The sequence below is a fragment of the Equus quagga genome, chromosome 2 (assembly GCF_021613505.1).
Source record: "Equus quagga isolate Etosha38 chromosome 2, UCLA_HA_Equagga_1.0, whole genome shotgun sequence".
Lineage (NCBI taxonomy): Eukaryota > Metazoa > Chordata > Mammalia > Perissodactyla > Equidae > Equus > Equus quagga.
In genome coordinates, this window is record NC_060268.1 from 93,473,214 (window position 1) to 93,486,174 (window position 12,961).

The following is a 12,961-nucleotide window of genomic DNA, read 5'->3' on the forward strand; positions in this document are numbered from 1 at the left end:
GTGAGCTTAACCAGTCTGGCATTTGGATAGACTAGGGTGCTTCCCAAGAGAAAAAAAAGAGAAGGAACAAGAGTGGGGGGAGATGGGGTCTTAGGACTCTCATTTACAGGTGAGTCTAAGCCTGTGAACTGAGCTTCAGCAAAAAAGGGGAACATATTGGCTCTCATCATTGAAAAGTCCAGGGGTAGGACTGGTTTCAGGTATAGTTGGATCCAGGGCCTGGAATGATGTGATCAGGATATTGTCTCTCTGTCTACCTCCAGGCACAATGAGCTCTGGGATGGTATAAGTGGTGCCAGGCATCTGCTCTCCCTTCTCAGCCTCTCCCTTCCCATCCTCCTCCCATCTCCCCCCTTCACCTGGGTCCTGCCCAGCCTTCCCCTTTCAGCTCTGGGCTCTGACTTTGTCTTTCAGCAGAAAGGTCTGACTCATGGAGGACAATGCATCAAGACGAAGAGAGTCCATCTCTCTCAGATCCATGGCCAACGGTCTGGAGAACGCAGGGGCCGAGTTCTTGGAAAACCTGGTCTGTCCCCTTCCCCATCCCTCTCCTGGCCCCCTGGTAGGGGCAGCTTTTGCTCACCATCTTCCTTCATGGCCCCCGGCGCCTCCCCGGCACCTCTTTGCTTGAACAGTCAGGAACTCCCCGATGCGTTGGCCTCCTCTGCACAGAGCAGACCCCGTATTTCACTCATTAAACATTTGCTGTGTACCTGTGATGTGCCGGTGTGGCCTGCCCCAGTCTGAAAGGTCAGGAAAGGTCTCCACAAGGAAGTGAGACCTGAGTTGTGATCTAAAAGCTAAGAAGCAAACACCACGTGATGGGGGCCGGGGTCTCTGGGGAAGTCTCAGCCTCCGGGGAGCCGGTAATCTTGTCCTGGCTCCGTGGTGGCCAGGTGGAGCCCACCACCTAGAACTCAGGAGCCCGACATGACACCCTTTTTGCCCCCAACCTCCCCTGACAAAGCCCCCTCCCCTGCACCACATGGCTCGGCCCCAGGGCGTGCCTTACACAGTATGATCTGCAAGAATAACTCCCTACACACTGGAACACAACTCCACAGACCGTGGGGCCAATGATGCCCTGGAGCCTCAGGCGATGTGGCCTTGACTCGGACCTCCCAGCCAGCCACAGCTGAGGCAGGGGTGACCCTCCCTCATGTAGACCATGAGCTCCCTGAGAGCAGGATGTGTCTAGCGCAGAGCTCAGCACACAGTAGGCGCTCAATGTGTGCTTTGAGGAATTTAACTCAGTTGCCCTCTAATTACTTCCTGTGCAAAAGCCCAGCCCGCACCCAGCCCACCCCTGAAGGGCCCGGCTGGTGGCAGCCAGGGGCTCTCCCGCTCCATGCCCTGGCTCCCACTTGGAGCAGGAGGCTCACTGGGGCTGCTTTCTCGGGCCTTTAGGAGGAAGGCCGGACCCCTGGCAGTGACTGGAGTCCTGCAGTGGATGGAAGGAGCGAGGCCGGTCCGGAGCCCTCTGCAGGATGGTAGGTGGTCTCTGGGAGTGGCACAGGCTGGCGGGGGGAGGAGGCGGCCATGGGGATCAGGGCTGGGGAGCCTCCTGGTAGATGGGGAGGGGGCTCCCCGGAGCTTGGTGCAGGAAAGGCGTAGACGTGCATCAGCCAACAAGCCCCACAGGCCTCTGCCTCGGCTGTGAGCCAGGCTGGAGCTCCCGACCTGCTCTGAGGCAGCCAGAGCAAAATCCGTCAGGAACCCCAATATGGACCTGGGGGCTGCACCTGTGGAAGTTGGATGGGGGCCTCGAACCAGCCTGGACTTCCTCTCAACCTCTTCATCTACCTTCTACCCCGTTCAGCCTCTGGGGCACCTTGGGGAACCTTGAGACTCAGTTTGAAGACCCCTAGACTGGGCCAGGGCCCTTGTTTCACATGGGGAGTCTGAAGCTCAGAGACGGAGAGGGACGGGCCCAGATCACACAGGCAGCAAGTATGAGCCTAGAACTTGGCCTCCTGACGCCCGGATCCACCGAGGTCCTCACTGGCCAGATCCTGAGCTGGGGAGAGCATGATGGGCAGGAGGTGGTGGTGGGGATTCTCTCTGTCAGCCTTCTGGGGGAGATTGGGAAGGAGGCCTCACTTAGGAGGTAGGAGGTGGGGACAGACAGAAGGGAGAGAGTCTCCTTAAAATAGCAGCTGGTGGCTGAATGAACATTGAGAGACCATCTCCCACATGCTCAGCCTGTGGGACCCCAGAGGCTATTCAGGTACCAGCCTTTCCTCCAGGGATAGACAAGTGACCAAAGGACCAGGCAAGAATTGGCATTTGCACTGGGCCTGGAAGGCAGTGGGGGCCACTTGATGGCTGCCGGGAGTGGAAGTGGGCTGTGCACACATCCTCTCACTGGGAGCTTGCTGACTCAAATAAGTGTCCCGGGGACCAAGGGGGTGAATGCAGAGCTGGGAACCTCTCCAGTTTGTCCACGAACGGTGGAAATGGGACAGGGAGGGGAGGCAGCTGTCGTTTTCTGTGCCTTCTTTATGTTGGTAAGGTTCTTCTCTTCGTCTCAGTTCATTCCCTCCCAAGCCCTGGAGGCAGAGTTGTCACTGGGCAGTGGTGCTGTTGCTCCAGCTGCAGGCACAGCTGGTGCAGATAGAGGCCGGAAAGCGTGGATGGCCTGGCCATTCCTCAGTTTCCTCTGGGCCAGGGTTGCCCTTCAGCGCTGTGGGATGTCAAGGCCTGTGCCTGGCTTGCCCTATGTTGCCATTTTACTGGGGACATAGCTGAGTGGCTTCCACCTGGAGGTGTTGAGGATCCCCATGGGGGCGGGAGTTTGGGGTGGCCACTCATGGACCCTGCTGGTCGTCTCCCCAGGAGGATCCTGCAGCCGGCCCTGGGAGTGAGACGCTTCTGCAGGGAGCACGTGCGGCTGTGGAGGTGGATCTGCATAGGCCTGCTCTGTACTGGTGAGCCTGGGGCCCAGCCCAGCCTGGGAGACAGACACTCCCACCCCAGCCCCCAGCCCCCAGCCCCCACCACTCAAGTTGCAGCCACCTCCCCCCAGCCACTCACAAGGGGAGAGTCATTCACTGACCCATTCATTCAACAAAGGTTTGCTGAGCACCGACTCAGGGCCAGCTCCTGTGCCAGAAGAAGCTGGGGCATCAGAATCGAGCCAGACCAAATCCCAAGGCACTCTCTGATCCGTAATGGAGAGGGGAATAAATATTTTCACATAATGCAGTAAGCTGTCTGGGAGCACCAAAGAGGGATGGCAGGTGATCAGGCAGGAATTCCAGGAGGAGGTGACATTCAAGTCTCATAGGTTGAGCAGGAGTTAGCCAGGTGGAGGGAAAGGACAGTAAGGAGTGAGAACACACTTGAAGCAGAAGAACCATAGGAGCAAAGGTGAAAACCGGCAGGGTGTGGGCAGGGAGCAGATAAATAGTCTAGTGCGGCTGGAGGGTAATGTTCTAGACAAGGAGTGCCAGAGGACAAGCTGGAGTGATAGGAGGGCACGGTATTGGGAGGGGGTTGGAGGGGGACGCTCAAGCGCTTGGATTTTACCCTCAAGGCCAGAGAGAGCCATTGAAGGATTTAAACAGGGAAGTGTCAAGGTCAGAGTCACATTGTGGGACCCTGGAAGAGGCGAGCAGGAAAGATGGGGAGAAGGAGACGTTGAGGGCAACAGTACGTGTGTGAGAAGATGAAGTGGTGGAAGGTGGAAGCGGGTGACTTTGAGCCATCCTCGGGAAGCAATGCCAGCCAAATCTGGGAGCTGATCAAGCGTGCAGAACGGAGACCCTGGAATCCAGGATGCCTCAGGGTTCTGCTTGGGTGTCGGGGTGGGTTATGGTGCCCCCCACAGACCTAGGGAGCATGGTGGAGAAGGGGGTCTTGGCAGGCAGGATGATGAGTTGTTTGGACAGGGTGTTGAAGTACCGCTGCCAGGCCATGCAGGAGGAGAGGAGGTGTCCCAGGGACCCCTGGAGAATGAATCCAGAAGTGGGTCGAGGACAGAAGCCCGGGCACCAGCCCCACAGAAGGAGATGGCAGAGGAAGAGGGGCCCTGAAAGAGCCTGAGAAGGCGTGGAGATGGGGGCGGGAGCAGGAGACCCCGAGAGGGGTTGGTGCCAAAGCCGAGGGAGCAAAGGATTTCAAGAAGGAGAGGAAGATCCACAGGGGACCACCGAGAGAGGGACTGAGCAGGGTCCATGGAATTTAGGGACAAGTCGGTCACTGGTGGCTCACTGGTCACTCCAAAATCTCGATTGGAGTGAACGGAGGTGAGGCACTGTAGACAGCAAGTATAGACAGCTCTTTAGAGAAACTTTTCATATGGAAAGCAGAACAATTCATGGATAGAGTGTGACAGTGTCAAGGAGGGGTAGTTTGTGATGGGAGACACTTTGACAGTGTTTATGAGCCGAGGCAAGGAGTTTGTAGAAAGAAGGTGAAGGACTAGGAGACAGAGCTGAGTGGTAGAGCAAGGTTCCCGGGGCCCAGGGAAGGAGGGCACCTGGGCTCAGGGGCAGGGGCGGGTCTTCATCGCTGGAGGCCCACCTCATCCTGTCAGGTGGAGACGGAGAGGGAAGGTGCGTGTGCATGCAGAGACTTCGCGGGGGCCGGGCAGGGCATGGGACATGAGAAACGGGACAGCAATGGCCCCAGTCTTCATGATGAAATCGAAAGAAGGGTCGTCTCCAGCGACGGGGCTGGTTTACGGCTCCCCGCAGCTTCTTCCCTGAGACGTCTGAGGCAGTGAAGTCTTGCTTTGGCACAATCTGAGCCAGGGGCTTCTCTGTTCCCCTTGCTTCTGCCTTCACTCAGACTCAGCTTTGTTTCTCTTGAAGAAACGATCGAATTCCTTCTAATAGATCATGAAAATTACCTACCTCGTCCTATTTCCACTCTCGTCTTGGCTGTCAGGAATCCAGTCTCCGTCACTGTGTTCCTCACCGTGGCCAACGTCCACTTTCTCCACGTTTGGATTTTGATCTCCTCTGGCTCTTTAATATCGCTATGGTATTGTGTGTTTTACGGTGAGGCCCTTGACATGCTCTCCGGGAGCTGGTGTGACAGAGAGATGCAGCTCACATTCTCAGCGCCTTGGGCCTGAGCTGCAGCAGTGGCTTCCTCGCCTTAGGTAGGCTTTCTCCCTGGGTGCAGTTGAGCCCTGGCAGGTTAGTGGCATGGAGGACCTCAGTGTCCCCAATCTCAGAAAAAGAGCGTGCCTCTTGCTCATAGTTCCAGCCAAAGTCCCCAGAGGTCTTTGATTGGCACAGCCCGTGTCATGCGCCCATCCCTGAACCAATCCCTTGGCCCTGGGGGATGCGGTGGTTTCCCATCCCTGAAGTGGGTCAGGTACCACTGGACCACAGGGACTAAGAGTAGTGAGCGGTGCCCAAAAGGAACAGAAAAGTCCTGTCACCAGAGGGGTGAATGGATCCTAGATGGATGAAAATACTTCCTAAGACACGTTTCTCCTGTGCCCTGCCTGGAGGATTCATCCCCCTGCCTCCTCTCCTGCACGATGTGCCAGTCACTCCCTAAGGCCCCAGTGGCCACAGGCCCCTAGAGAAACAGACCTGGGTTGGAATCCTAGTCTGGTTTCCTCCCTCTAGGAGCCACTCGCTTCGCTGGTCTCAGAAGCCTCGTCTCTAAGTGGGCATCACCTAGTCCCAGCCTGTGGGATCCTTGTGGGGAATAGTCGTATGAGTGCTGGAGAGTGCTGGGCATAGCTCCTGCCCTGGCCAACTCCCCTCCCTTCCCCTCCCAGAGCCCTGTGCCTGCGTCCTGGCACCCGTGTGCCTCTAAATGACACCCATACAGGCAGGGATTCCAGGCCACAGACTTGTATGTGAGAGAAACTTAACTTTGTTTTCTACAGCTTGGCTTATTTTCTCTTTCAGTTTCGTCATTCCAACTGAGTGGTGGGAACTTAATTCTGTCAATTTGGAAAGTCCCTTCACCCCTGTCCCCAGGAGTCCCCAGGGAGGCTTATCTGCCATCGGTGCTCAGGCGTCCACTGACCTGTCCGCTTCTCCAGCTGGTCACAGGGTCTCTGTCCTTGCAGGTGGCCGTGGAGACAGCCCCGCCCACGGCCTGCTCTGGGCTCCCACCTCTCTCCTCTGCGAGTCCCTCACGGCGGTCAGCAGTCGTTTCTGCTGCTTCGGGGCCTGCTGAGGTGTGCGGAAACTCAGAAGCTTCCTGCAGCTCTGCCTGCACCTACACGGCACGGGCACTCCTCTCTCTCAAATCTCGCTGCCTCCCTGGTGTGGGCCTCCTCTGCTTGCAATGCCACAAACACACCTGGGCTTTTGCCACCTCCCAGGCTCAGGCTGGGAGCAGGGGCAGAGCCCCCTTCTCTGGGACCCACCAGCGTCCTTGCTCTCATCATCCTCCAACTGGTCTGGCCACAGAGGGGTACAGGGAAGGGCTCACACTTACTCATAATGTTTCATCTCACATTTTTTACCCAATAGAAAGGCCAAAAGTCCTTTTGAAATTCATAAGCCAGGGAGAGAGAGTTCCCCCTCTGCTATCTGCTATCGTATTCCTTTCTTGAGGCATAGCCCAGGCTGGCTGAGCTGCTCACAGGGGAGAAGGGCGAAGGGGAAAAAGGAAATTCTAGGAAGAAAATGGTCATTGATTAATATTTCAGAATAGGATCCTGGCACACACGCGTGAACTCGTTCCTGGAGTAACGGACTCGTCCATCTCTGTCCTCTGTGGAACCTAATGTGACTCTGGAACACACCAGGCTCTCCTTTGATGCTCAGAGATGGGCCGTCTTGCCTCCTCCTTACACATCTCTTCCCTCACATTGGTCAGAACTTTACAGTTTGCAAAGCCCTTTCACATACATTCTGTCCGTTAGCTCCATAACAACCCTCTAACTTGATAGAGATGATTATTCTCAAGTCCAGAAGAGGAAACTGAGGCTCAGGGAGGTTGGGTCACATTCTCACCTTCCGAGCTCTGGATGGAGTAAGATGGAGCCGGCGGGCGGGGCTGCAGGGGCCTGGAGAGGTCAGTGTCATCATCATTGACCCCTTCTCCGTCTCTTCCCCCACCGACTCCCAGCATTCGCTGCCTTCCTGCTGATTGCCTGTCTCCTGGATTTCCAGAGGGCCCTGGCACTGTTTGTCCTCACCTGTGTGGTCCTTGTCTTCCTGGCCCACAGCCTGCTAAAGAGGCTGCTGGGGCCGAAGCTGTGGAGGCGTGTCAAGCCTCTGGGGCATTCCCGCCTGAACCTCTGGCTTAAGAGGTGAGTGAGCTCACAGCCCCAAGGCAGGGCTGGGGAAGGGCTGCCGGCTGGAGGCCTCTTGTCAGCTCCAGGGTCACAGCCAGGGTGGGCGAGAAGGGCTTCAGCCCTTGTCCCACCAGAGGGTTTCTGTGCCATGGGGAACATACCCCACCCTGCTTGCCTCCTGGGAGGCCCCGGGCCGGTGTTGCTGGGTGGCTTCAAAGGCAGCAGCCATTTTTGTGACATTTTGCCAGTTCCCGTCTGGTTCTCTGGCCCAGTTACAACAGGTGACTATGACATCTGAGAACAGGACTCAACAGTTCCTGAATTCAGAGATCCCAGCTCATCCAAGCTGGGAGGGCTTGGATCAGTGCTTCCTATCAGATCACCTGGGGCCTGTGGGAGTCACACAGCTGCAGGCGCCCACCCCTGGAGTCTGAGTCAGCAGGCTGGGTTGGGTCCTGGTGTCAATATTTTCAGTTAGCCCCCAGGGGATTCTGATGTAACCAGCCATGTACCTGAACAACAGTTTGGAATCCCCTGGTTTTCAAACTGAATTCCTTAGAGACCTGGAAACTTAGGAGATGCTATGGGCAGGAGAGGGAGATTGGGGAGGAGAACATCAAACACCACCCCCACCCCCATCTCAACCAGGCAGCTCTATTTTATCTGTTTTATGGATCAAGTTTTCCAAAAAAAAATTAGCTGGAAAAAAAGGTTTCTATGGCTTAAAAGTAGGAAGACCACCTATCTATTTTAGCACTCTACTTTGTTGACGAAGAAACTGGTGCCCAAAGGTGTCCAATGACTCAGCCAGGGAGGTGCAGGGCACAGTGGTGTTTCCCAAGTCAGATCCAGAAAAAGATCTGAGCCGGCCTTGGGAGAACCAAGTTTTCATTTTATTTATAGATAGATTTACTTTTCCATTTGCTTTCTCTTTGTTAAATAGATTTACAAAAGGATTTATTCTTACAATTATCGTCTGTTTACGACAGATCATTGATAGCTGGTTTTCCATTTGAGGTATTGACATAAAATTTCCTTTAAAAAAATATATGCAGAAAAAGTAGACTTTATAAAAACTAAAAACATTTTGATTCAAAGGACACCAACGAGAAAGTGAAAAAATAACCCACAGAATGCGAGAAAATATTTCAAACTATATATCTGATAAGGGACTTGTATGTAGACTTACAGCTCAACAATAAAAAGACAAATAGACCAATTGAAAAATAGGAAAAGGATTTGAATAGACATTTCTCCAAAGATATGCAAATAGCCAATAAGCACATGAAAACATGTTCAACATCATTAGTCACCACGAAAATGCAAATCAAAACCACAATGAGATACCACTTCGCATCTACTAGGATGGCTATAACAAAAAACAGAGGTGATAAGTGTCGGCGAAGACGTGAAAAAAATTGAAACCCTCACACTCTGCTGGTATGGATGTAAAATGGTGCAGCTGCCTTAGAAAACAATTAGTCAGTTCCTCAAAACGTTATACATGAAGTTACCACACCCAGCAATTCCACCCCTAGGTATATACCTAAGAGAGATGAAAACATGAGTCCATACAAAAACGTGTACACAAATGTCCATAATATTATTACTCATAATAGCCAAAAAGTGCAAACAACCCAAATGTCCATCAACTGATAAATGGATACATTAAATGTGTATATCCATATAGTGGAATATTATTCAGCCATATGAAGGAATGTGGTACAGCCGTGTGTCACTTAACAGCGGGATACATTCTGAGAAATGCGTCATTAGGTAATTTTGCTGTGTATGAACATCATAGTGTTTACTTACACAAACCTAGATGGTATGGCCTACTACACACCTAAGCTATATGGTACTGATCTTATGGGACCACCGTCACATATGCAGTCTGTTGTTGACTGAAACGTCGTTATGTGGCACCTGACTACACTGATAAATACGACAATAATGATGAAGCTTGAAAACATTGTGCTAAGTGTAAGAAGCCAGTCACAACCACATATCGTATGATTCCATTTATATGAAATATCCAGAATAGGCAAATCTGTAGAGACAGAGAGTAGATTAGTGACTGGCTAAGGCTGGAGGGTGAGATGGGAGAAATGGGGGGTGATAGCGAGGGATGCGGGGTTACTCTTTGGGCTGATGAAAATGTTTTAAAATTGATTGTGGTGATGGTTGTACAACTCTGTGAATGCATTAAAAACCATCAACTGTACGCCTTACATGGTCAAATTGTATGGTTTGTGAATTTTGTCTCCATAAAGCTGTTTAAAAAATATACACATGTAGTTTCAGCTTCCAGTCAAGATAGAATAACAGAGACCAGATTTATCCTCCTACTTGAGAAACAACTAAAAAACCAGAACGAATATATGAAACAATAGCTCTTAAAACATTGGATATTAGGCAACAAAGGACAGTGATCCTTGAGAAACAGGAAACAAATGAGGTGAGCCTTATGATTGCACCACTTTACTGCATTGAGAGAGTTTCCAGGCCACAGTGTGAGGGAAGGGAACCAAGGTGGGGCCAACGGATGTCCTGAGTTGAGGAAACAGAGCTGGGAGTCCAGGGGAGCCAAGGTGGCTAGAGTTCCCGTTGCAGAGTACCAGAGAGGAGAGAGCTGGACACAGAGAAACTCCAGAGGTCTGCCAAGGGTCCTCCTCGAGTCTTGAATTGAGTTCTGATCAGTGAACACATATGAGGAGACTACCCAAGGCCTAGGAAAGGACCACCCAACAGGATTAAAGGGAGCAGCAGTACCTGGAAATCACACTAGGCCTGGAATAGTGTTTATTCTCAACAGAGTGGAAAACCTCATCATTCACCGGGCATTGTCTGGAGCACTAAGAGCGAACTTGGGTCAGTAGTAGGGAAAAATTAACCAGAGAATAAACCCTGCTCAGGCTCTGCCTGACAAATCTGGACAACAAAACTGGAAAGAGTCAAGCAGAGCATGAGCTAACCATCGCACAACTTTACGTGGGCAAATATACGTGTAAGTGAAGTCTCCAAAGGAGAAGGAGGGAAGAAGAAAATACTTGAAGAAATTATGTCCAAAAAATTCCAAATTTGATGAAAATTATACCCAAAGATCCAAGAAACTCCATGAACCCCCAGCACAAGAAACATGAAGAAAACCACACCAAGCATGTCATGATCAAACTCCTTAAAACCAGTGATAAAGAGAAAATCTTAAAAACAACTAGAGAAAAAAAGACGTACAGAGGAACAAAGATAATAACAGCAGATTTCTTCTCAAAAACAATACAAATGAGGAAACAGTGGAACCGTAAAAAACAGAACCAAAAACGTGTCAGTCTAGAATTCTTTACTGGTGAAAGATCTTCCTTCCCCCCAAAAAACACTGGAGAAATAGGACTTTTTCAGATATACAAAAGCTGAAAGAAATTTTCAGACATAGGAAAGCAGACCTGCACTACAAGAAACGTTCAAGGAAATTTTTCAAACAGAAGGAAAATGATACCAGTTGGAAACCTAGATGTACGCAAAGGAAAGAAGAAGATCAAAATGGCAACCATGTGGGTGAATATAACGACTGCTTTTCTTACTATTTAAATTTCTTTAAAATGTAGTCAACTTATAAAGCAAGAATAATAACAATGTATGTGGAATTTATATTATACGTAGAAGTAAAAAACAATAGCGCAAAGGCTGGGAGAGAAGAAATGAAATTATACGGCTGTGTGTTTTTTATGCTGCATGTGAAGCAGTATAATACCATTTAAAGGTAGATTGGGATAAGTTAAAGATGTGTACTATAAATGATAAAGCAACCACTAAAATAACACAAAAAAGAGTGATACCTAACCAATTAAAAAAAAAGAGAAAAGAAGAATCATTCAAAAAATAGTCAGTCTGAAAGAAGGTAGAAAAGTGGGAAAGGGGAACAAAGAATAGAAGAGACAAACAGAAAATAAATAGCAAGATGGTAGGTTTTACCCCTCCCCCCATACCAATATTCACATTAAATGTACAGGCCAATATCCCTCATGAACAAAGATGTGAAAATTATTAACAAAGTTTTAGAAAACCAAATGCAATAATATGTAAAAGGTATATACCTAATGAGTGGAATTGCTGGGTATAACGTACAATGAGTGGGGTTTATCCCAGGAATCAAAGTTGGTTTAACATTAAAAAAAATCAAAGTCAAGTATCATATTAACAGACTAAAAAGAAAAACCAAATAATCATGCCAATAGATTCAGAGGAAGCATTTGACGAAATTTAACATTCATTCCTGTGAAAAGATTCTGAGCAAACTAGGAATAGAAGGGAATTTTCTTAACCTGATAATGGGCAGCTACTAAAAATCTACAGCTAATATCATAATTAACTGTGAAAGATTGATGCTTTCCGATGAGATCAGGACCAATACGAGAATGTCTATTCGCACCACTTTTATTCAACGTGGCACTGGAGGTTCCAGACTGTGCAATAAGGTAAGAAAAAGCACGAAAACCCTGCAGATTGGAAAGGAAAGAGTAAAGCTGTCTTTACACAGACAACATGATTGTCTACATGGAAAATCCTATGAAATCCATGAAAAAGCTAATAGAACTAATAAGCGAGTTTAGCAAAGTTTTAGGATACAAGATCAATACATGAAAAATCAGCTATATTTCTTTATGCTAACAACAAACCAGCATAAATTAGAATTATAAATGCCATTTAGAATAGCATAAAACATATAAAATACTTAAAGATCAATCTGACAAAAGATGTGCAAACTTGTACATTGAAAACTAGAAAATATTGCTGAGAGAAATTAAAGAAGACTTACATAGAGCAATATACCAGGTAGATGGATCAAAAGACCCAGTATTGTTAATATATCAATTTTCCTTAAATTAATCTATAGATTCTAATACATCTCAATCAAAATTATAGTGGGCTTTCTTGGTAGAAATTGATGAGATGATTCTAAAATTCATATCGAAATGCAAAGAACGTTAACAGCCAAAACAACTTAGAAAAAGATGAATAAAGTTGATGAAGTTATACTACCTGTCTTTAAGACTTACTATAAAGCCACAGCAATCAAGACAGTGTGGGATCCACATCAAAACAGACAAATAGATCAATGCAACAGAATTGAGAGTCCAGAAATAGATCCACATATGTATGGTCAATTGACTTTTAGCAAGGGTGCTAAGGCAATTCAGTGGAGAGAAGATAATCATCTTAACAAATTGTGCTAAAATAATGGGATAACCACATTCAGAAGGAGGAGGAGGCGGAAGAGGAGAAGAAGAGGAAGAAGAGAAAGAAGAAGAAACAGCAGCGAAGGAGGAGGATGAAGAAGAAGAAAAGGAAAGAACTTTGATCCATGCCTCACATTACATAAAAAATTACCCCAAAATGGACATAAACCTAAATGTAAAGCCTAAAACTATAAAAATTCTATAAGAGAAAATCTTTGTGACCTTGGCTTAAGTAATAATTCCTAGATACAAAGCCAAAATCACAATCCATAAAAAAATTGATAAATTGAACTTTATTAGAATTAAGAACTCCTGCTCTTCAAAAGACACTGTTAAGAGAAAAGACAAGCCACGACTAGGAGAGAAGTTCTGCAAATCATATATCTGACACCTATCTTTGACTCAGAATATATAAAGGACTCTCAAAACTCAATAATAGAAAAAACAACCCGATTTAAGAATGGGCTCAAGATTTGAACAGACGTTTGATTAAAGAAAATATGTAAGT

General features: G+C 48.6%; 1 protein-coding gene across 7 annotated transcripts in view; it reads left to right on the top strand.

Annotated features, from left to right (window-relative positions):
* Nucleotides 1–12,961, top strand: part of SLC28A1 (solute carrier family 28 member 1) — a 62,469-nt gene that overhangs the window by 2,643 nt on the left and 46,865 nt on the right. For 6 of the 7 annotated variants that reach the window (XR_006887416.1, XR_006887417.1, XR_006887418.1 and 3 more), the window contains exons 4-7: nt 418–526; nt 1,408–1,490; nt 2,836–2,927; nt 7,048–7,231. Coding sequence is in view for 4 of the 7 variants with exons in the window: in XM_046652261.1 (XP_046508217.1) it covers nt 431–526; nt 1,408–1,490; nt 2,836–2,927; nt 7,048–7,231 (455 nt within the window). In the remaining 3 variants the exon portion in view is untranslated. Of the gene's footprint in view, nt 1–414; nt 527–1,407; nt 1,491–2,835; nt 2,928–7,047; nt 7,232–12,961 lie in introns of all 7 variants that reach the window. The other variant, XM_046652259.1, reaches the window with a different exon arrangement.